This window comes from Periplaneta americana, chromosome 10 (assembly GCF_040183065.1).
Source record: "Periplaneta americana isolate PAMFEO1 chromosome 10, P.americana_PAMFEO1_priV1, whole genome shotgun sequence".
NCBI lineage: Eukaryota > Metazoa > Arthropoda > Insecta > Blattodea > Blattidae > Periplaneta > Periplaneta americana.
Genome location: NC_091126.1, coordinates 23,883,425 through 23,910,193, shown reverse-complemented (window position 1 = coordinate 23,910,193; position 26,769 = coordinate 23,883,425). Strand labels below are relative to the sequence as shown.

The window sequence follows — 26,769 nt, the reverse complement described above, 5'->3', positions numbered from 1 at the left end:
TAACATGAACATTAATCTTGATATAACCTGGAAATTGATTTAGAAATGGAAAACGAGATGACAAATTGAATTTATTGGAATATTATTTACAATTAACGCTAATTATTATAGTAACAGAACATAACCTTCTGCGGCAGTATTGGATTTCCAGCCTCCGTGACGTTTCGCTAGTTGTCTTTCGATTGCATATCCGAGAATAATCGATACATGCTACAATGGTGATTTCTCATTGGCTGAACAACTGAACTATAATGTACTTAAATGAGGTGGATTAAAGGGCTACTACCAGGTGTATAATTACAACATTTCTGCATGGTCGAGCATAAATAAACAAATGCAAGGGAGGTGGTAAAAACAAATGCTAGGGAGGTGATAGTAATTGTAGAAGCACCCATGATTGGTTGGAACACGATGTTCCGTATCGTCTTACTGGTGAAATGTACTATGACGTAGTAAAAATGTAATAGTCGTGCTAAATATATTCCATTTTTCTTTCTTACAGCGAGATATGTCATGCACAAGTTAAATTTAGAAGTAGAAATTACTGTGCAGAATTCAGATGCTCTGGTAAGGAAGAAAGTAATGAACCAACCAGCCTGTAAGATGCATATTCCAGATTAAAGAGTTAAATAACACGAATTGGCGAGGGGGCTACAATGCACACTTCTATCACACGAGCGTCGAGGTGCGCTATCAGATTACACAACGGAGCAGCTCTACAAATGTTCTCTCTTATTAAACATGAGTTCGCGTGCACGTAACTAATTAATATCGCGCTCCTGCGATCATGTTTACTCAGTTCAGACTTTAGTAAGATACGAAAACTTTTGTGCATTATCCAGCCCATCTTTCGGGGAAAAAAAATTATGTAATTACTAGGGAAAGGGATTTGGAGTATTATAAAGAATGGTGAAACGTAGTATAGATATTCGTAGATCAGTGACTGTCAAGCGAGCTGCGTCACAGAGCATGGACGAGTACAGTTCACTTCATACAAACTTACACGCAACGTGCTGTAAACGTATTTCAGAATAAACATATGGAATAGTTTAATGACATATAGTGGCCTACATACATAATCTGCATTTCATTTTGAACTACATGCGTTTTTCTTGGCTACGCACAAGACACCAATAAACAACATTACAAATATACATAATTAAATATCAATCTCTGCGTTCTCGCGTGTCAGGGGAAATATTGATGGCTGATAGTTGTCTTCTGTATGGAACTCGACTCTGAATATGTGTGTTTTTCTGTCAGGAGCGTGCTAAATTAAAAACTTTATTTACAATATCATGAAATATGATAATATGTACACAACGTACACTACAGTATTTAGAATGAATATATATATATATATATATATATATATATATATATATATATATATATATAATACTACAATATTTACAACATAGCGTAATAGAGTATCATTAAATGTTGATTCCTGCTGTGCCTTGTTACAATAAATTGTAAATATCATTTTCAAATTTTCTAAACACAACTTTGCTCTTTTGCAAGGAAGGAAACTTTTTAACATGGAAAAATTCCGCTCTACATCTGCAGAGACAATTGGAGAGAACTTGAAACAAAATACGTCAATTAAATTCACATGTTGAATGACGTCATTGGGACATGTGTTTGTTAGTGCATCTGAAATCCGACTGAGAATGCTGTACCTATCATTTTTAATCAAAACTCTGTTTATTTTTTCACCAACACGTTTTCCTACTTCACCTTCTACTGCACTCAATTTATTTACAATAGTACTCATAATATTTATTTGCTCAACTAGTTCTACTCCTGACGGCACTAATCGAATAATGTCATCCGGTAAATATAAAAAATTTGACTTAATATCCATGATTTCTTTTTTGATTATTCTATCATTTAGCAGTTCCTGGCATATTTGAATCGCAGTCGAATGACTGGACCACTTTGTTCACAGATTGGAGGTGATGTGCGTAATAATAATTATTGCAAGCTTCTAACCATGACCCCTATCTCTTAAGAACTGGACATGGGGGAAGCGATAATTTAGGGAATTGTTTCCTGAATTTTGATACTCGATCTTAGCTTTTACAAATATAGTCTTTCAATTTTGTATTGTTAGTTGGTTTCACTTTCGGCATTGTACATGCACTTCACTACGCTGAACTACAAACCTGCATGTTGAAGTTCTTATGCGACAACTGTCCCGTTCACCTGTTGTTGACGTGCAGAGATCTGCGAATATGTCATGGAGGGGAGGACTTGGTATAAAGAGTTGTAAACAAATGACTGTGCAGATGCCAATACTAGCTTTTACTACTCCAAATTCCGTTCCCTAGTAATTACACAATTTATGATGACGATACAAAGAGTTGATTTTTTTATTTCGAGACGAATTAGCATAAAATCTAAAACGCGCAGTTAGATAGGCTATTTTTCTTCCGACTTTTAGCTTCAGCTGGCTTCCCTATCTTTCACTTGTAGCCACATTTCGTGCGGGGAAACAGACTGAGGCCCGACTGTATAAAACTCCCTGACTAAATATCAACTTTGATCGAAGATCGGAAAGTGAACCGAGTTCAGACACTTCTTCTATTGTATAAAACTTTTCTGCGATCAAATTTCCTTGGTTCAAATGCAATCTAAGTTCACGTGAAAAGGATTTGGCAACATCGCATAAACAGGTGAAATAAGTGAGCGCGGACCATGTTATACAGGTTTGTTCAGTGTTGCCAATCTAGCGACTTTAACTCTTTTTCAACAACAATTTCTTTTAACTTTTATATTGCTTAAATAGGGATTTAGTGACCTTTTTAGCACCACATTGTGACAAAATTTAAACTTTCTTTGTTGATAATGAGAAATCTAGCGACTTTACAACTACTTTTGGGCGACTTTCCGTATTACACTCTGTTGGAGACACTGGTTTTTTTGTGCAATGTAAATAATGGCGGACAATAAGAAGAAGGTTAACTGTTCTCCAAGTTGTTATCATGTTATGGTGTTTGATATTGCTAAACATAATAAAGCTTTATAAAACGACAATTTTCGTTTAGTAATACAGTTAATTGAACATTTATGAATGTACCTATCATATCCATTAATAATTAATGGTTGTTATAAACATAATATAATTATAGGTTATGCTATTTGGTACTGCTGAACACGATAGGGCCTTATAAAATATAAGAATGTTTGTGTATTGAGGCAAGAAATTGAAAGAAATAGATATAAATGTACGTAACATATCTATTAATATTAATAATAATGGATCTTTATTTGCACAATCTGTCACTCGTATATTTCAAACAGAAAAGAAATAACTGAACTTGAATCATCTAACTTAATCGGAGAAATTTCTTCATTCAAAGTTGACTTTAGTTTGAGACAAATTAATCTCAGATTAGACTTTATACAACACAAAATACCAAGTTCAGCTGAAACAAGGATCAATTTAACCTCTGATCTAAGATTAAATGGTTTATACAATCGGCCCTGATAGTCATAACTCCTCATAGCTTACTTTTCACCCCAACTTCTCTCGCTGCAACATGCTTCAAGGTCAACAGCAGCAAACGAAATACAGTATACCGGCTATTCCATCTCAAATCGACCGAAATATAGAGAAAATTGAACTTGCAATTTTTAAATACAATGAAACTTCTTCTGTCCGTTGACAACTGTGATACAATGCTTTGTGCAAACTTTGAGGCATCAGAACTTCATAGTGTTTAAATTAAAAATATTTAAATTTATCGTATTTCCATAAAATTAGCAAATTTAAACTGTTGTGGCTCCGAAACCCTTTCACCCAATGATCAAAATCATTGTTTATTTTGATGCTGAGAAATTAAATTTTATATTGACATGTAAACAGTTTTTCTTACTTTTTATGGAAATGGAGAAATTTAGATTTTTCTTCATTAAGACGCCTTTGACCACAAACAAATGTTTTTAAAATATATGGTTAGATTCCGCATTGAAAGTACAAATAAACACATATTTTTTACTGGTGCACCGTTGATAAGAAAGAATTGAAAAAATCAAATAAAGAAAATAAATAGTACGCGCGTGAAATAACCAGCTGACTGTGAGGCGGGAGCTAGCCGAGACAAGCAAGGCCAGGAGACAAACACGTAATATTTCGTCTAGTAGCGAATAGCTGGGCTAGCTTTACCACAAGTTTTCATAAACACAGGAGTAAAATGACGCCCAACGCTCGTTTATCTTCAGCTCTAGGCCAATGCGTGCGGTACTGCGTCGTTAAAGTCTAGGCGTCTGAAAATAATTTATTTAATACCCTCGAAACTTATTGCCGAGCCACTAAAGCAAACGATGTCGAAGTCCCTCTTAATGATGCAAGTTTTTTTCTCAATATTTTTTACATTTTTAGAAATTGGCAAAAAGCCTAGAAGTAAGTAAAATCAGATTATCTGTCTCTCTGTATAAAATAAAAATAAGAATTACTTCTTAACATAATCTACCAAATGTCAGCATCAGTCTTCTTTTTCCTTTCCCATAGTTTCAGCATTTGATTGACTAAGATTGCAGCAATCATTGTCTGAAACGTAATCTAGTGCTGATTCAAGCTACAGCCTGCCGACCTTGACCTCAAGTCAGATGGTAGGGCAACAATTCAGATAACACATTGACATATACAAGAGCACGAATAATATTTCCAGAAGGCAGTTTTCACGCAAAGAAAACGCTTGTCAGAATGTGTCCTGAAGCTGGTAAAGTTGTCTCACAATACCGCGTAACTAACAAAATGTAGTCAACGGCAGAGTTCCAATACCGCGTAAGTGACATGGCCAAATGTCTACGGCCATGATCATCCATTTTCACTTAGTTACAAATTAGTTATGCTATTTCATAGCCATACACCACTTTTCAAGACTATTGCGTTATTTTTATGGTTTTTATTCAGTTTTTTCCTTCTCCTGTAAAATTTACATTTTGTCAGTTACGCGGTATTGGTTCTTAAGCGACGATACACTGCATAATGAATACGTCCACATGGACAGCTCAGTTTGTGAGTAAAAACACTCATTGTTAATACAGTACTGTATTCTTATTAAACTAAAACCTAATGAAAATGATCAAACTCAAAATCGCGAAATTTCCTAGTTTACGTAAATGGATGAACTACTTTTCTTCCTTCCTATACCTAGTAAAGTGATGTGTTTGTGTTTTACGGCAGTATCATCCAACTCCAGTCGTGGAAGGGGTCGCGAACGGTCTTTCCGGTTCTCTAAAGGTATAGCCAGGTCAATATTAAAAATGTTAGTAAAAATAAAATGATGTCCCTGTATCATTATGAGCAACTATTATTAATGTGTTCAAATGGAAAATTTATTCAAATGAAAAATATAAATTTTTATTTTGAATACTCACACTTAAGTTCATATATACTGCACTAAGTTATATGTATTGACCTTCTGTATTTACATTAAAACAATTTGGAGGACTGGGTTTATAAGGAATTGTGGCTAACATAGTTGCGATGCATCCTGTGGACACAAGATTTTAATTTCAATTATCTGGTATGCATTTCAAAGCAATGATATAGTAAATTGTATAAGATATTGTGAGTCAAATGCCTGACGATGCCTAAGGGCGAAAACGTTTGCATTTCAATTATATAATATGCAATGATCATTTACATTTGTAAGTGTTATTGATTTTAAACTTTGATATGTCAATTAGACTGAACTCTAAATAAATTATTAGATTATATTACATTATTTACAATATTAAGCTTATTACAGTGTTATGTATTGTAATGCAATGTATTTTGTGCGAGATCGTGCGTATTTGCTTGCTTTCCGCACAAAACCAATACGCGGTAAGTGTGAAATACCACATTCAGTATTCCCAACGTAACACACATAAAAATTTCCCTATTCTTACCGCTTAAGCGTCATATTCATTTTACTGCTTTAGGCTTTTAACATATTATTTTTAAAGACGTTCAATATAGTAATAATTATAAATTGGTAACTTACCACTGCAATTTCACCTAAATTGCACTGTTAATTATTGTTTTTAAATATTTGCAAAAATTACGTAAACTCCACAACACCACAAAAGTTACTGCATTTGTAATGCAAGTAACATTAAGGAAGCCGTGAAAAAATCAACAAGATTCCAGACTCAACATAGACTGAGGGAAAAAAGAGACAGACGTATATCACGGCCTGCTGCAGTATAGTAAACACAGAAAACATTTTATAGGAACAATGTTGAAGATAGATATATTTGTTTTCCAAAGTTGCCGTCATTGAACAGAAACCAAGATGGAGATTTCATTGCAACTAATTAGAAATTCCTCTTTCAGGTATGTAATAAACGATCTTCGCACAAAATAAAGTACGATACACGAGCGGTATGTTTGTTTTCATGTTCTCGGAAATTAAAAAAAGCTCAACTACGTTTCGCTTTTTCAATCTTTTCCTCGAACATGAAAACGTCAACATACCGCTCTTGTAACGCATATTACTATCGTTTCAGAGTACTATAGCCTAACTATATTGCAAATCGTGTACAATAGTGTTTGATCAATGTAAGCCTTATTCTTTATGTTAGTATAAATAGCGTAGATTATTATAAAGAGCTGTCAGGCTACTTTTCGTTTGTAGAATATGAGCCTTCTTCAAATATTACTTCTGTAAAACATTTATTTTTACCTTCTTTATGTTAACGTTCCTTCGATCCAAACTGTCTTATTTAACACTACATTGTTTAACTCTTAGAACTCCATGTACCTAAACACATCTATATTTTACTCATGTCCCGCAAACAGTATAATCGAGAAAGTGAGACAGCTCTCATTCGTGAACATTATGGAATTAAATTTTTATTGTTTAATCAAATATTCTATTGTTTATTTACACTCTCATTTATTAATTCTTCATCATTTCTTGTAGGATGATCATCTTAATAAGTTTGGAGGACCGAAACGATAAACATGAATTTGTAAGTATTTGTCATTCATTATAACGATTCTTATGCATTATTTACTTACGCTCGCATTTACATTTTATGTCTACTTGGTTTATTCATATTGTTATCCAGGAACGAATCAAGAATAGTATGGAACCCTGGCGAAAATAATAATTTGGCTCCTTGAGTAAAAAAGTAAAAAATAGTAATACATACTTACTTACTTACAAATGGCTTTTAAGGAACCCGAAGGTTCATTGCCGCCCTCACATAAGCCCGCCAGCGGTCCCTATCCTGTGCAAGATTAATCCAGTCTCTATCATCATACCCCACCTCCCTCAAATCCATTTTAATATTATCCTCCCATCTACGTCTCGGCCTCCTTAAAGGTCTTTTTACCTCCGGTCTCCCAACTAACACTCTATATGCATTTCTGGATTCGCCCATACGTGCTACATGCCCTGCCCATCTCAAACGTCTGGATTTAATGTTCCTAATTATGTCAGGTGAAGAATACAATGCGTGCAGTTCTGTGTTGTGTAACTTTATCCATTCTCCTGTAACTTCATCCCGCTTAGCCCCAAATATTTTCCTAAGCACCTTATTCTCAAACACCCTGAACCTATGTTCCTCTCTCAGAGTGAGAGTCCAAGTTTCACAACCATACAGAAGAACCGGTAATATAACTGTTTTATAAATTCTAACTTTCAGATTTTTGGACAGCAGACTGGATGATAAGAGATTCTCAACCGAATAATAACACGCATTTCCCATATTTATTCTGCGTTTAATTTCCTCCCGAGTGTCATTTATATTTGTTACTGTTGCTCCAAAATATTTGAATTTTTCCACCTCTTCGAAGGATAAAATAGCAATAATAATAGTAATAATAATAATAATAATAATAATAATAATAATAATAATAATAATAATAATAATAATAATTTTACTTCTTTATTTATATAAGTAGCTAGCTAGCGAGTACAAATTAAATTTATAAAACAAAAATGTTTCTAGCAACCACCGTAAGAGCCAGGCTCGTGTACGGTGTGGTCTTAGCCAATAATATAACATACAATTTACAAGGATAGTTTACTAAATGAATCGTCCCAAAGAGAAAGGTCCTAAGTCCATTTTACAAAAGTGTTGAGAAAATGAAAAAAAAAACTATATGAACTTGACAAACTTCACTCAATCAATTTTTTCTTTTTAAAGTGATGTCCTCCTTTATTGTTGACTTTATGTGGCAAAAAAATAATTGTCAATGATAGTGTTTAAAATATGAAATTAGCAATTTCTAATTTTGGACATATGCCATTTCTCTTGATTTTACTATCAACTTCAATCTTCAATTTGTACATTTTCTTCAGCTGTGGTCGGTTAACAATTTCACTGTAGAATTCTTCGTATTCTTGAGGTAGCTATGTAGCGAAGAAGCTTCTTGTTATAATTTGATTTGCTTGTTTTATTGCAATTTTATTGGTTTATGTTATATTCAAAGCTCGGAACTTGGGGACTTGTGTCTTTGCACATGGTTAAGCGACCGGACTCCTATATCAACAATCTTCCGCTTCCAGCACGGAGGTACTGTCAGATCTGATGGAGCAACATGTTGACAGTATTACGGTAGGTTGAAACACGTAATTTTTAGCATATAATATATAATAAAAATAAACATGAGAATTATATTAACTTTACTGTTCTCCTCTGTACATTTTATTACAGTGTATGACTACGTACATTCGAAGATTTTCGAATCCATAACTTCTTCGCCTGTTAGTTAAACCTAATTTCAAACTAGAAAAATTTAATTCCACTGAGAGCAAACTTAACATACTGAATATTTTCACTGTCACTGTTTTCCGTTCGATTTTGAGCAGTTGCTAGCTGATCTCATGTCTGAGAAAAATAAGTGTATCCTCAATTTTTCTCGAAAATAGTTTTCAATTTGTGTGTCACTACTACTTGATCCAATGGCTATGGACAAATTTTCCACAAACTCAAGGGACTGCACTATCTTTCAATGAATGCCTCTAGTTTGTGTGTGGCACAACTTACAAAATAGAAACTTTCTGTTCGAAGAAAATAACGTATCTCCTCCGAATTCCTCCACGAAATTCTGTACCTAAAACTTAAAAAATGTATTTTCAAACTTCTATAATACCCATTCGAATAATATGTATTTTTCTAATTCCTCAAACAGACCGTTTACCTGTAATTCTCTCAATGTCATTGGATTCGACATGACACAGTTTCCTCGCCCATCTTCTTGTCATTCGATGTGACCACTTTCTTAGTACACACGACTGTCCCTGAGCACTTGCACCGTGAGCTTTGTGTACATTGTACCTTAACCTTACTCATGCACACGACACACAAGTCCCCAAGTTCCGAGCTTTGGTTATATTGGTAGGAAGCTTAGGAATTCTTCTTCCAGGTTGTCTTACGTGGAAAGTGTTTCTAACAAGTCCATTAACAGTGTTGTATGTGACTATGCTGCCTGGCGTCTGAGAACAATGCACAAAATGCACCAAACTGCTGATTCCAAAAGAAACTTTATTTGCCCTCGGAACATCCCTTGCTGCAGTTTCTCGTGTAGTAAATTGGCCACAAGATTTTGAAAACTTTTATGTCTATGAGTTGCACCTCTTTAACAGTGAATCTCTGGATGTTGTTGGAAGACCCTATGACAATGGAAGTAATATGATGCAAATCATACAGTCTGTCATGTGCTTTAAGAGCACTCTTTATAATACCGAAATCTCTATCGCAGGGTAGGAAGAAGTGCCCGCGGACAGGGAAGTAATGTTGAATTTTAATAAATTTCTTGATATCTGTTAGGGCTAGCAAGAGTCGTACCATGTCATGATTCTTGTTCTGGCCCCTAGAGTTATCGGAGTACAGGTGTAATTCAGTAACATAACTCTGTAGGTAATCAAGTAGAAGTGAACAAACTTCATTTGGGCCTTTTTTCGCAATACCTTCATGATACATATAAATGACGGAAGTACTGGTCTTAATATTATGAATGCAAAAAAGGTTAACGTGTAACTGTCTCATGTAGTCTGTTTCCTGCACTGGGATGGCGGGCAATGGAATGTTCTGCATTAAGTCAAAACATAAGGGAAGAACTTCTTCTGTAGCACTTCTGTCAGATTGTATTTGGCTATAGAATTTATAGACTCTTCGTTTGTGCACCATCAGTTCAGCCGCAGCAGTCTGTTTTGCATTGTCATTAAGATGTGAATTATTTAGCTTTGTATTTAACTCTTCACATGTTCCGCAACAGCCAATTTGAGGACACCCAAATGAAAGATTGTAATTTTCGTTAAAAATTTTTGCATACGACTGATAGCTTATTATGATACCAGGCTGCAACTCTTTGAACAGCTTATACACAATTTTTATATTGAGCCTTGAATTTAAATATTTAAATAACCTTTGAGTATAATGTAATATTATGTATGACTCATTAATTTTGTTGTTTTAATAGAATATTTTCATTACCTGCAAGGAGGGCCAGACTTTATAGCGAGAATCATTCCTCTGGAGTTAATGTATTCAAGTTCTTTTACTCTTGCCATTTTTCTTTGGTTACATTTCCAGGATGTTGCCTGGGCAATCCTTTTCTTCCCTTTCTTACTAATATTTTCTGCATTCTCCATTCTGTTCTTATAACACTGACTGTAAGACTTAAATACCGGTATTATTATTGTGATTAAGAATTCGCTTCAAACCACAAAACATAATTTTTATTATATTATTTCAAACATCTATACCACAACACTGAACAAAACTATCCATAAATTTAACATGAAACTACAGCTCGCAAGATTGCCAACTGATACAAAATCTATTTTACGGTCACAAGTCGTGGACTTGGAACCTTCCTCCAGGGAACGGGATATTACTACTCTTGTCATTCATTCAATATTACAGTGACATGTGACCTTTTAATGTAGAATGATAGCCTGACGCTTGAAAAACAACTTCTGAATAAAATGTCAATTTTCAAAAATTTTGGACTTGTGCCCTTCCTCTTTGGGACGATTCAAATACAGCAAATAACGTAATTCAAACCAATAACACACAAGAGCAAAAAAAAAGAAGAAATAGAAAAAGAGAGAAAAAAGCACATTAATATAAATTGACAATCAGACAGAAGCCCGTAATATTCAATAAAAACATGAATATAGTCGACATAAATAAAAGGTTTTTATCGCTTTTTTTTTCGGGTAGGCCTACGGTGGAATTTCGTAGTGTGAATTTGCTTCTTTGTTGATGGGGCATGTTATTCAAGTACTAGAGATCCGAAATCTGACCTCGAGAGAATTTCTATTCTGCTTCTTATAGAAGTGGAAGGCCTGAGCTCTGAAGACAACTACCCGCAACGTTGCAAGGCCAACCCCCCCGGCCGGATATGTAAATATGCGGTACGTCAGCAGACAGGCAGACTGTGATTAATACCCATAGCTTTGTCACTTGTAATCTGGGATTACACTTCGATCCTGGCGCCCCCAACCACCGAATGACCTCTGGATTTAATAGATAGCTGCACTATTATACAAGTGTTAAATTGCTGAGGTGACCAATGAAGGTTTCAGATCATTGAATTGAATTGTACCGGGATTAAAATGGAAGAGCTTTGAAACCATCACAAGGATATGGAGTGTCAGAAAACCTATAACGAAATATTTATTCGTTCTTATTTATATACAACTTCTACATAGGACAGACAGGCAGATCATTTGAAACACGTTACAAAGAACACATCACAGCCATAACAAAATTACAAAACACCTCCACATATGCAGAACACATCACAAATGCTAACCACACCCACAGAGACATCAATACAGACATGGAAGTGCTACACATCCAACCAAAAAGCCAGAAACTAAACAAACTAGACTAGACGGCATTTCGGAAGGCGGTTAGCTTCTATATGCGCCGTAGCATTTCTGGTTTGTAACGTCACAAGCTTGTACAGTAGAACCAATCAGAATCAGTCTATAACAAGCACTTCCCGATTTCGTTGTGTTCACGTGCGAGTGTTTCAATACATTGAATAAGTAAAACTAACATTTACTGTGTGTATGTAAGGTAAATAAATGGAAGAAGAGACTGTAAAAACACAAGTATTACACAAGCAGGCGCGAAGAATAGTGTTTAAGGTGTATAAATATTTTAAAAACGTTAACGAGCAGAACGCTGCCGGCCATCTTGATGCTGGCAGCAACGTTGCCAACATGCAAGAAACGACTGCAGATTCATGTGGTGTGGGATTGAGAACCGTGCAAAGAATATTGTTAGAGAAGGAAAGAGGGTTTGTTTGGTGTCATGCTTACAGTAATCAACGGCTAAGGTCATTATTGTCTTTTGATAATTTAAATTCTCTCCTGCGCTATTTGTATTGCACGTCCTCGTGAAGTACGATGTGGCAATGTTGTACGCTGCCTTGCTCTCTCTATCTGTCTCTCTCGACGCAAACGCTAGCAGACAACCGCCTTCCGAATTGCATCGACTCTAGAACAATATGAAATATACAGACACACGAAAACACACCCCAACGAAATTCTCAACACACAACACAATTTCAGAACACACGCACTCTTTGACTCTACACTATACCACACGATCGCACCCCCACAGGAAACAGAACAAGATGCGCCAATACCAACAACGACCAGTTCTGAGGATGACCCATAAATAGGTCGAAACATGTAAACAAGATAAGTTAGAATTTAACACAAGAAAGTCTCATCATACATATTCCGAAGTGATACAGTGTTAAAAGTTGTGTAATCAAGATGTAGAAGTATTTATGTCGTGCCTAAGACAGAGGGCGGTACAATTTGGCATTTTTTTTCTAATTGACTCATATTCCAAAAGATAGGCTACTGGAGCTAAATGACAACTGTGAGCAGTATGGAATGAAGACATATGCTAACAAGACGAAGACCATAGTCATAGGAAGAAAAGTAAAGAAGGTAAACTTGCTAATTCTAAATGAGGTAGTAGAGCAAGTCTACAAATTCAAATACTTGGACTGTACTATAAGCAGTAACATGAGCTGGTGCCAAGAAGCCAAAAGGAATATGGCAATTGCAAAGGAAGTTTTTAATAGAAAAGGAAGCATCTTCTGCGGACCTCTGGAGAAAAAAAAACTAAGGAAGATACTAGTCAAGTGCTTGGTGTGGAGTGTAGGATTTTATGTTTTTTTTTTATTTAGACTGGCCAGAGGCCGTTTACCAAAGTTATCTATTTTGTTTTCTGTTTTCGTGTTTAATTTGTTTTCCTTTGTTTTACTTATACTAATACAAACACAACACCCATGCCCGAGGCGGGACTCGAACCCACAACCCTTCGGACCAAGCGGTAGGGACATGCCGTGCCCCTACCACTTGAGCCATCCGGGCCGGCTTTGTTGAAACATGAATATTATTTATTTATTTATTTATTTAGTTATTTATTTATTTCTTTATTTATTTATTTAACCTGGTAGAGATAAGGCCATCAGGCCTTCTCTTCCCCTCTACGAGGGGATTACAACTACAATATTAAGAATACAATTACAATTACAATTAATATTAAATTTACAAATACAATAAAAATCAAAGTACTAAAAGATTAAGTAATTAATAAAAGCTAGACAGTTTATTGTAAAAGTTAAGAAGAAAGAAACATTTTTTTTTACTAATTAAGTAAAAATTAAACCTACTCTACGTAGTAAGAAAATGCTTAATAAGCTTGCTTTTGAACGCTACTAAATTCCGACAGTCTCTGATGTCACTGGGTAGGATATTCCACAAGCGCGAGAGCGAGATTGTGTATGATGATGAATACGATGTCGTCTTATGTGTTGGTATGGCTAGTATGCGGCTATTTTGCGTGCGTGTGAAGAGATTATGGTATGATGACAGGTAACTGAAACGGGAGGCAAGGTAGGTAGGTGTAGAAATGTGAAGGACTTGAAAAAGGAGAACAGGAGAATGAAAATTTCTACGTTCGTTAAGCCGTAGCCAGTTTAGAGTTTGGAAGGATAGGGTAATGTGGTCAGCGCGACGGACATCGCAGACGAAGCGAACACAAGAATTATGAACACGCGTTGTAATTTTTGCGACTGGTTGACATTGAGGTCAGTCAATAGAAAATCACAATAATCGAAGTGGGGCATTACTAGTGTTTCCATTAGTATTTTCTTGAGTGATAGCGGAAGAAATTTTCGAATGCTGTTTAAGGAATGTAGTATGGAAAGCACTTTTTTTGGTAATATGGGTTACTTGGATGAAGTGAGGAGAAGCGACTAGAAACATTTGAAATGTGGATATGGAAAAGAATGGAGCATGTGAAATGGACAGACAGAATACGAAACGAAGCTGTATTGGAAAGAGTGAGTGAAGAAAGATTTATATTGAAACTGATCAGGAAGAGGGAAAGGAATTGGTTATGTCACTAGTTGATAAGAAACAGCCTTCTGAAGGATTCACTGGAAGGAATGGTGAACGGGAGAAGAGTTCGTGGAGGAAGAAGAAGAAGATATGAAATGAGAGACGATATTAAGATATACGAATCATATGGGAGACTAAGAGGATGGGATAAAATAGGAGACTGGAGAATACTGGGTTTGCAGTGAAAGACCTGCCCTTGGGCAGAACACTATAAATGAATGAATGAATATTAATGTAAGGTGGAGAATGTGTTTAATTTATAATCTTAAGTCATTTTTTCTACTATTCCTTTACTGTACTGTTTTCATTTGTTTTTAAATCTTTTGTATTGCCCCTACCATTATATATAATTGCCCTTCAAGAATTTCGGTATTTGTTAGTAGTAAGTCATTACTTGTGTTATATTTTAATTATTGTAATTAATTGTTCCTGAATCATGTAAGTAACTTGTAACCGTAAATCATTGCTTGTAATATCTCTTTATTACTCTTAACTGCTTCATTGTTCATGAATCAAGTATTAATTTGAAAATGAAAGTGAAACTTTGTTTTATTAATCTACTATTGATTATCTTTTTAAGGTCGTGATTTACTCTGAAACGGTTAGACATTCCTGTATACCTTTTATATTGATTATTCCTCAAACATCTCATTAATCTTTAACAGGGACCATTCTTTCACTAATGTGCATTCTTCTACATACTCATAATCAAAGCTCGGAACTTGGGGACTTGTGTCGTGTGCATGAGTAAGGTTACAGGTACAACGTACACAAAGCTCACGCTGCAAGTGCTCAGGGACAGTCGTGTGTACTAAGAAAGTGGCCACAACTAATGACAGGAAGACGGACGAAGAAACTGTTATGTCGAACCCAGTGACATTCAGAGAATTAAAGGTAAACGGTCTGTTTGAGGAAATAGAAAATACGTGTTATTTCGAATGGGTATTATAGAAGTTTGAAAATACATTTTGTTTTAAATTTAAGATACAGAATTTCGTGGAGAATTCGGAGGAGATACATTATTTTTTTTCGAATGGAGAGTTTATATTTTGTAAGTTGTGCCACACACAAACTAGAGGCTGGAAACGGAATTCATTGAAAGGCATTGCAACTGCTAGCAACTGCTGAAAATCGAACAGAAAACAGTAACAGTGAAAAAATTCAGTATTTTAAGTCTACTACCGAAAAATCTTCGAATGTAGGTAGTCATACACTGTAATAAAATGTACGCAGCGGAACAGTAAATTTGATATTTTTTCATGTTTCTTTTTATTATATATAGCTTATGCTATGAAATTACGTGTAAACTTGAAATATTTTTCATGTTTATTTTTATTATATATATGCTATGAAATTACGTGTTTCAACCTACCATAATATTATCAATATGTTGTCGGAGCCAGAAACCACTTTTGTAGCAGACCTGACAGTACCTCCGAGCTGGAAGCGGGAGTTTGTTGACATTGAAGTCCGGTCGCTTAGCCACGTGCAAAGACACAAGTCCCCAAGTTCCGAGCTTTGCTCATAATTCATGTAAATTATAACTGTGACCACTATTTTATGTTATCACTAGAGCGGTGCAGACGGAGCACATGACAGACAGAATGGCATCATAGCAAGGGTTCCGACGTTACTCGGCGTGTTCCCTGTGTACAAGCGACGGTCATGTACACGATGTGTTGACGTACAGACGACACAATAGAAATGACACAGTTCCCTAACGTTTCTGCAATTAATTTTCTACAGATACTTTAATAAGATATAAAAATTGCAAAACTAATTAACCATTTCATCCTAAACAAATAATATATACTTTACATGTATGATTTCATACAGAACGCAAACAAAATCACTGTTTATTTGTAACGGGTTCATGATATTCTGTTCGTAAAAGCACTTGAACTATTGTTTTTTGTCTTTTTCTTTTCCTTACAATGAGTGTGATTTATTAATGCACATGTTATAGTTATCACTTTTCTTCCAAATATTGTTACAGTGTATGACAAATGACATTTGTAAGTTATTAACAGAAAACGATTACCGTCTATCTGATAGCATGGCCTTATATGTGGAGAAGCTTCTTTCTACGTCTGTTGGAACAACTGCGGCATACGTAAAATCCTGTACAACATTTTTTTTCAACTTCTGTTAGTTCTTCAAAGGAATCCTTATCTCCAGAAATACTGTCACTAATCTTGCAAAGTTTATAATATCCACCATTCTTTTCAACATACAGTATTTGTTATTTTCGCAGATATTATTTTAGCAATTTTATCGTCTACTTGAGTCACTTTCTTCCAGATATTTCGCAGTAGGAAAAACCGATCAACCAGTTTTGTACCAGACTTTTCTAAAGCTGTTATGCAATCAGGAATAAACCCGTAATTCGATTCAATGTATTCCAATTGTTGTTTTATGCTTGAATCAACCAACAGACGTTGGGCTATTGGTATTGCAAATGCATCTTTCACATCAAATGATTGAATAGCATTCTCGACCTGGTCGAAATATTTACAGTAATAAATGCAGGCCTTCAATCAGGAACCCCATCGAGTAAGTATAGGAGAAGGAGGAAGAGATACACCAGGACATATATTCTTGAATGCTTAACAAAACGCATCACACATTTCTTCATGGAACACGGATGAAAAACTATGACCCTGCTCACATTTTTCGCCTTTTTTTTTTTCAACTTCATGAGGGCACGTTTGTGTACATCCCTATTTACATGTCTTAGAATATTACATGCTCTATTTACTGAAACTGATATTTTACACAATTTGCGGAATAGTTTATCTTCGCTGCAACAAAAAAAATATCACCATATTCGGAAATAATTCTCTTAAACTTCGCCGAACGAATTTTCTCCCCCTTAGGCATCGTAATACTAGAACCCAACTGTTCTCATGTTCCTTCAGTATTGACGTTTGCTTTACTAAGCTGTACCTACTGCTTGCAGCTATCCTGTGCACCACAGAGTCGGACCTCTGCGGGTACACAAGGTGAATTTACAACCCTTGCCCTGTTGCCGTTGTGTCGAAAAACTGCTCCCTTTGCACTGCTCTAGTTACCACTTTACTATTGTTTATTGGTTATAAAATATGTATTTTGATGCCAACTATAACCCTAATATACCTCAGGGTGAAATAGGTTTTATTAAATTGGATAATAAAAAAATGTAAGGTGGATTTCAGTCTTTTTCACTTCCTGAAAAATTAGCATTGATGGACATGTCTGCATTTGGGTGCGAGCTCCACATATGATATTTTGATTCCAACTCATGAAAAATCGGTTTGCTTATGCATGGAGGTTGCTGCAGAAGAGCAGGCTTTGCCGTGACGCCGGCTGCTGATGGAGGTTCAGTAATAGTCCGTCTCAAAGGACGAGAGCTTCCAGAGAGTGAATCAATCAACAAAAGTGCTGCTAATTCCGTGCCCTTCGAGATGGAGATTAAATCCAGGAGCATTATTCTTGCACACTTCCCTTAGTGACAGCACCGTTACGTCATCAGTGAATGCAAATTAAATCATTTGCCCTGCAGAAAGTCATTACTTTAACATTGATTATCGAATGTAACATTCGGAACTATGCGGGCTGCGGAAAATTGTTTCCACGTCATTGCTACATATTGGCTTTCAACTGGATACAAAGAAAATCGATTACCCCATAGGAGGTTTTAATTTATGTCCCCGCACTTTATGGTAGTCCCAAGACACCCCAAGTTACCCCTACTAACTGCGAGACTCCCCGGGGAGTCGAGGCTTGGGCTAGAGGACGCTGGAGGGTTAGGAAGAACCAAGCTAAATAAAGAAAACTTTAGACGAAATCGCCAGGATTAAGGTAGTGCGGAAGAGACGTAGAAATTTAGACGTATTCCAATATTTATATATGAATTGCCTTCACTTTTGGGGTAGCAAATTTTCATTTATGTGGCTTAATGAATAGTCTTTCTTGTGATTCGGTGTATGAGGTAAAGTTTATATTAAGAAACTGTTACGGCATGGAATTTTGAGTTCCTCACAAAAGAGGAAAGGCTGAAGAGAAGAAATTGCGTAATTGGGGCAATTGCGTGATAGCCTAGTAGTCTGACACTTAACAGAGAAAATGTTAAAGTTTGATAACAGAGAGTCAGTTTCTGAAGTTTACAGAGAACGCCGCTGTAAGACGTTTGATTTATTAAACATTTCTCCTTCTTCTACACATATCATCATCATCATCATCATCATCATCTACAATAGTGCGGAAGTTCTGTGTGGATCCTGATTTCTTTCGGAAAATTTATTAACATAACACATCACAAAGATAACAGACGGTAAATCAGCACGATACCCAATTTCCACCGAAAACAACACAGGATATCAAACTTACAGAGTACAAATTAATATCCAATCCCAAGGGAGGGAAACGGAAGTAACAAGATCACCCATCATGAATAATGTGAATTACAACTTAAATTAGGTTATTTATTTATAATAATAATAATAATAATAATAATAATAATAATAATAATAATAATAATAATAATAATAATGTTTTATTTTCGCTGGCAGAGTTAAGGCCATAAGGCCTTCTCTTCCACTCAACCAGCCTTAATCAATACAATACATAAATTTAAATTACAAATATTTTCACTACACTTAAAAGGTTCTCCAGCAATAATCTTCACTACACATTTATTTAAATTTAGATAAATCTATAAGGTAAAGTAGTAACTTAATTTATGAGCTAATTTAATTCAATCAATTATAATTAATTTAATATTTGAGATAGCTAGTAAAATGATGAAAATTAATTTAATATAAGCTTACTAGGACTATGTTACAGGGAGAATATATATATATATATATATATATATATATATATATATATATATTTCTATTTCTATAATGAGAATATTAATGTAATTGCCATTAGAGGTTTTGTAAATCTATTTAGAGAAATTAAAGATAATAATAATAAGAATGGACAGATGTTAGTTTCATTATAAGTAACAAATATTAATCAGCAATTCATCTGTTAAGTAAGAATTTATGTAATTTTGACCTAAATGAAGCTATTGTCCAACAACCCCTTATATCACTCGGAAGCGAGTTCCAATTTCTAGCAACTGAAACTGTATAGGATGAAGAATATAAAGATGTCTTGTGGTAGGGTATAATGAGTAAATTGTTATAATGAGATCTTGTACTTAGCTGATGATATGCGGATAAATTTTGAAAACGAGAAGCCAAATATATTGGGGTAGCGGTGCGCAGAATTTGAAATAAGAGAACAAGAGAATGCAGGGCTCGTCGATCGCTTAGCCTTAGCCAAGACAGAGTTTGGAAAGACGGGGAAACATGATCATACTTACGAATATTACAAATATAACGGACGCACGCATTATGCACACGTTGTAGCCTGTTGCTCAAATTTGCATTTAGGTTACTTAATATAATATCGCAGTAGTCAAAGTGTGGCATCACGAGTGTTTGTGTTTGAGTGTTTGAGTGTATTTTATTCTTAATTCAAATTTTTAGTAGATATATAACGGAAAAATACATGGAATTTCAAAAAGAAATATGGAGAAACATGAAAATAATATTGAAAAAAATATCAGTGGGGTAATTCTATTACCCCCCTTGGTAGCAGAAGCGTTAAGTGAGTTGACTAGACTATTACACTGCAACGAACTTTTGTTTTTTCTTTAAATATTATTTAGTTTTTTACTTGACATAGTTAAAAAACTTATATTTATTTGTATATATTTTATTATTCCATGAAATTGTTTATTGTAAAACCATTATTAATGTAAAAGTTTCCTATCCCTGTACATATTTTGTTATTTCATGTAATTGTTTATTGTAAAACCTCTGTTAATATAAGGATCCTATGAATGATTATGTTATATAAATAATTCTATTATAATTTTAATGCCAACAAGTTGTACTGTATAATGGAAAATACATTACTATTATTATTATTAATAAAACGCTGTTTTCCGAAACCTCATATATTTTCCAAGTTATTTTTAGGCCTGTACCGTGTAGAAAAAAACTATTTGAGCTATATGAATTGAATTTTCAGGCCATCTTACTAAGTGCACAATAATGCAACTCACTCGATTCATTGAAATGTATTGAAAATTATTTTATCTACATTTCATTGTAAGATTTTTTTTTTTAATTATCAAATACTTCAAATATGCACCAAGACAATAATATTTAAAGAAACCCAATTTGTTGTTGCAAGAATCCCTTATAGACTAAGCTGTTATAACGATTTTCAATGCAAATGAAATAATTTTACACTCTAAGGGTGCTATTCATAGACATTTCGCTAGCTCGCGCTAGGAGCGTGCTAAACTAGCCCCGGCTATCGCCTGATTACTTCTACAGGATTCATATATCATATCATATCATATCATATCATATCATATCATATCATATCATATCATATATCGTATCATATCATATCATATATCGTATCATATCATATCATATATCGTATCATATCATATCATATCATATCATATCATATATCATATCACATCACATCATATCATATCATATCATATAAAATATCATATACCATATCATATCATATCATATATCGTATCAAATCATATAATTTCATATCATATCATATAATTTCATATCATATCATATATCATATCATATCACATCATATCATATCATATATCATATCATATCATATATCGTATCATATCATATCATATCATATATCGTATCATATCATATCATATATCGTATCATATCGTATCATATCATATATCACATCATATCATATCATATCATATATCGTATCGTATCATATCATATCATATCATATATCGCTAACGCTGGTTTATGAATACGAAAAACGTTAGTTCGCTGATCATCCACCAGAAGCCCGCGCTAAGAATGTCTATGAATACAAACCTTAAAATCCTATCGCGATTTAGTATCAATTTAGTTTATATGGTTCCTGCAGAAGATATTTCTTCTTACTTACGACTTTCCCACTCGAATTTTAAGCATCCTGTTTACAATTTCTTTTTTTAAGATAAGACAGAATTTCATGAAGAAAAGGCATTTCAGAAGAAGACTCTATGGATGTAAGTAATATTTCAATACAAACAAATCTTTGTAGATGTAACGTTAAAAATCGATGCTCCCTTTTTATTTTCCGTTCTCTTCTGTTTCATTTAACAACGTATTCCATAAAGCTTTCACAATACTCCGGCTTTAGGAAGAGGTATACTTGCCAAAAGAGACTGTTGCCAACCATGCAGTTTGCCACGGAACAGCGCGAGGGGCTTCCCAAATAATACAACCATTTTAAACTCATTCCAGACTTCGCGAGTAGGTTTCATTCCATTACAATTAAAGAAGGAAGTGTTACAATGAACCTTATAAACTGCAGTGGAGTTGCACAGCTGCAGAAAAAAAAACATTTTCTTGATCACATTGCTTGAATTGCTCTTAACTGTACTAGTTATCTAACTATGTCATAAGCATCAATTATATTTAATGTACATTATTCTCATTACAAAGGTATAATGTGTGTAGTTGAAAGAAATCTAAGTTCTGTGATTTTTTAAAGACATATTAAAAAAGAAATGCAGATTTTACAGTAATAATTATAAGATAGAAATACTACATAAAGTTTGCAGTTATGTCGTAATTATGTTAAAAGTTGACGGCACTTCGGAAGGCGGTCGGCTGCTATATGCGCAGTAGCATTTCTGGTATGTGACGTCACAAGCTTTTACAGTAGAACCAATTGGAATCAGTCTGTAACAAGTGCTTTCCAAGTTCGTTTCTTCACGTGTGAGTGTGTCAATACATTGAATAGTAAAACTAACAATTACTGTGTATGTGTAAGATAAATAAATGGGAAGGGAGACTGTAAAAAGACAAGTACTGCGCAGGCAGACGCTGGAAATAGTGTTTACAGTGTATAATTATTTTATAAACATTGACGAACAGAACACCGTCGGCCGTCATGATGCTGGCTGCAACGTTGCAACGCGCAAGAAACTAGGCCTACTGCAGAAGCATGTGGTGTAGGATTGAGAACCATGCAAAGAATATTGTCAGAGAAGGAAATAGAGTTTGTTTGGTGTCTTGTTTACATTAATCAACGGCTAAGTTCATTATTGTCGTTTGATAATTTAAATTCTCTCCTGCGCTATTTGTATTGCACATGCCCGTGAAGTACGATGTGGCAATGTTGTACGCTGCCTTGCTCTATCTGTCTCTCTCAACGCGAACGCTAGCAGACGACCGCCTTCCGAATTGCCTCGACTCTAACGCTTTAATGGGAATTATATATTATTTCAAATATATATATAATGTGTGGCAGATTAACGCTAGAATAGGGAAGACTTGCGAAAAGCTTGATGTAAGTGTTTAGAGCTCCAATCACAGTCCGTAAATATTTTTAACACCGATTTCAATGAGACTTGCCTAAGCTGTTTGGTATACCGCTAACGCTACTGCTGTAAATTGATCTTACTTTTTTTTTACACTCCAACAGTGAATTACAAGAGGTATTTTACGCATGTCGCAGTCATACGCTATCGATAAACTTCCATTGAAAATAAGATAAGGGGTGTATTTGCAGGAGGATTTTGTACGTAAGCATTTTGCTCTCAATGTTCGTGATTTTCTAGACAACATATTTCCAGGAAGGTGGATAGGAAGAAGTGGACCTGTACAATGGCCTTTTTATTCTCCTGATCTAACGATCTTCGACTTCTCATTATGGAGGAATGTTGAAAGCGTGCGCAGAGAGCTGGGAGTGTCACTGAAGTCAAGAAATGGATAACAAACGTGGTTACATCTATTCCAATAGAATTTTGCATCAGGGCCTTGAATGCAACTTTTGATGTTTCCAATTATTTGTATTTTATAAAAATAGACAACAGGTGGAAGCCTTACAATAAATTATAAATATTTTTGAGTCAGATGTTTTTTTTTAGAAATGTGTAGTCTAAAAGTTCTTCACATTTGAAAGTATAAATGTAATTTTGTCATTCTCTGTATAAAAACACAAATATCGCTTGGTCCGAAATTCTTTGGTTCAAACACGGCAGAGGGATTTGTTTTTTTTAATAGCGATGAAATCCTTGGCATTTATTCATCCAGGAAAGAAATTACATTTTCTGGAGGTAAAGGAAACCTGTTCCTGATAGAATAGAATGTTTTATTTCCTCTGGCAGATTTAAGGCCATAACGCCTCCTCTTCCGCTCAACCAGCCTTAATCAATACAATAGTGACATACATAATTAAATGATGGATATTTGCAAAAAACTAAAGACTCTCCAGCAATATACTTCAGTTAAATTTCAACAACTATAGACAGCAGCAGAAAAAAAATTCTTCGGTCATTCCTCACATTTGTTCAATTTGGACGCTGAAATAACTACTCCTATTAAGAGCGTCATTAAACAAAATGGTGCTACTTCTACTGCTATTCCTACTCCCACTCATACTACTACTACTACTGCTCCTGTTACTATTCCTACTACTGCCACTACTCCCAATTATACTGCTACTGCTCCTATTGTTACAACTCCTACTTCTACTATTACTAATAATTCTACTGCCACTGTTGCTACTCATATTCCTACTACTACTACTAATCCTACTACTCCTAAACCTACTGCTACTATGTCTACTTCTACTCCTTCTACTGCTACTACTCCTACTTCTACTTCTATTCCTTCTACTGCTAATAGTCCTACTTCTACTCGTTCTACTGCTACTACTCCTACTTCTACTCCTTCTACTGCTACTACTCCTACTTCTACTCCTTCTACTGCTACTACTCCTACTTCTACTCCTTCTACTGCTACTACTCCTACTTCTACTCCTTCTACTGCTACTACTCCTACTTCTACTCCTTCTACTGCTACTACTCCTACTTCTACTCCTTCTACTGCTACTATTCCTACTTCTACTCCTTCTACTGCTACTACTCCTACTTCTACTCCTTCTACTGCTACTACTCCTACTTCTACTCCTTCTACTGCTACTACTCCTACTTCTATTCCTTCTACTGCTACTACTCCTACTTCTACTCCTTCTACTGCTACTACTCCTACTTCTACTCCTTCTACTGCTACTACTCCTACTTCTATTCCTTCTACTGCTACTAGTCCTACTTCTACTCCTTCTACTGCTACTAGTCCTACTTCTACTCCTTCTACTGCTACTACTCCTACTTCTACTCCTTCTACTGCTACTACTCCTACTTCTATTCCTTCTACTGCTACTACTCCTACTTCTATTCCTTCTACTGCTACTAGTCCTACTTCTACTCCTTCTACTGCTACTACTCCTACTTCTACTCCTTCTACTGCTACTAGTCCTACTTCTACTCCTTCTACTGCTACTACTCCTACTTCTACTCCTTCTACTGCTACTACTCCTACTTCTACTCCTTCTACTGCTACTACTCCTACTTCTACTCCTTCTACTGCTACTACTCCTACTTCTACTCCTTCTACTGCCACTAGTCCTACTTCTACTCCTTCTACTGCTACTACTCCTACTTTTACTCCTTCTACTGCTACTACTCCTACTTCTACCCCTTCTACTGCTACTACTCCTACTTCTACTCATTCTACTGCTCCTACTCCTACTCCTACTTCTACTCCTTCTACTGCTACTACTCCTACTTCTACTCCTACTCCTACTTCTATTCCTTCTACTGCAACTAGTCCTACTTCTACTCGTTCTACTGCAACTAGTCCTACTTCTACTCGTTCTACTGCAACTAGTCCTACTTCTACTCGTTCTACTGCAACTAGTCCTACTTCTACTCGTTCTACTGCAACTAGTCCTACTTCTACTCGTTCTACTGCAACTACTCCTACTTCTACTCCTTCTACTGCTACTACTCCTACTTCTACTCCTTCTACTGCTACTACTCCTACTTCTATTCCTTCTACTGCTACTACTCCTACTTCTACTCCTTCTACTGCTACTACTCCTACTTCTACTCCTTCTACTGCTACTACTCCTACTTCTATTCCTTCTACTGCTACTAGTCCTACTTCTACTCCTTCTACTGCTACTAGTCCTACTTCTACTCCTTCTACTGCTACTACTCCTACTTCTATTCCTTCTACTGCTACTACTCCTACTTCTATTCCTTCTACTGCTACTAGTCCTACTTCTACTCCTTCTACTGCTACTACTCCTACTTCTACTCCTTCTACTGCTACTAGTCCTACTTCTACTCCTTCTACTGCTACTACTCCTACTTCTACTCCTTCTACTGCTACTACTCCTACTTCTACTCCTTCTACTGCCACTAGTCCTACTTCTACTCCTTCTACTGCTACTACTCCTACTTCTACCCCTTCTACTGCTACTACTCCTACTTCTACTCCTTCTACTGCTCCTACTCCTACTCCTACTTCTACTCCTTCTACTGCTACTACTCCTACTTCTACTCCTACTCCTACTTCTATTCCTTCTACTGCAACTAGTCCTACTTCTACTCGTTCTACTGCAACTAGTCCTACTTCTACTCGTTCTACTGCAACTAGTCCTACTTCTACTCGTTCTACTGCAACTAGTCCTACTTCTACTCGTTCTACTGCAACTAGTCCTACTTCTACTCGTTCTACTGCTACTAGTCCTACTTCTACTCCTACTACTGCTACTACTCCTACTTCTACGCCTTCTACTGCTACTGCTACTACTCCTACTTCTACTGCTACTACTCCTACTTCTACTGCTACTACTCCTACTTCTACTCCTACTCCTACTTCTATTCCTTCTACTGCTACTAGTCCTACTTCTACTCCTACTGCTACTACTCCTACTTCTAATCCTACTCCTACTTCTATTCCTTCTACTGCTACTAGTCCTACTTCTACTCGTTCTACTGCTACTACTACTACTCCTACTCCTTCTACTGTTACTATTCCTACTTCTACTCCTTCTACTGTTACTACTCCTACTTCTACTCCTTCTATTGCTACTACTCCTAATGAAAATGCTACTACACCTACTTCTACTGATATTACGCCCACTACAACTACTACAACTCCTAATCCTACTACTGTTACTACTCCTACTTCTATTGCTCGCTCTACTGCTACAACTCGTACTATTGTATTGTATTTATTAACATTCCATGGTATTCATGCATTGCTTCACAGCTAGAATATGGAACAAGTCAAAAAACTTAATACTATTACAAAGTCTTAATTTATAGTCACAGTCTAGATGAAATATATACAGAAGAGATTTACAGTATAGTCTACTAGTACACCACAAAGTTTTAGTATCAATTTCATGAAGCGTTATTAAATTTGTATTCCTATTGCCCGCTACTACTACTACTGCCACAACTCGTACTCCTATACTACTACTACTACTA

At 35.5% G+C, this 26,769-nt stretch overlaps 2 protein-coding genes across 2 annotated transcripts in view; one reads left to right on the top strand and one right to left on the bottom strand.

The window, feature by feature from the left end:
• Window positions 1-26,769, bottom strand: part of LOC138707521 (MOXD1 homolog 2-like) — a 1,036,064-nt gene that overhangs the window by 468,544 nt on the left and 540,751 nt on the right. The window lies entirely within an intron of this gene.
• The window catches only part of LOC138707285 (mucin-2-like), an 89,386-nt gene continuing 86,661 nt past the window's right edge, over window positions 24,045-26,769 (top strand). Inside the window, exon 1 of the mRNA XM_069836603.1 lies at window positions 24,045-26,004. Within this exon, the coding sequence (XP_069692704.1) occupies window positions 24,045-26,004 (1,960 nt within the window). The remainder of the gene's footprint in view (window positions 26,005-26,769) is intronic.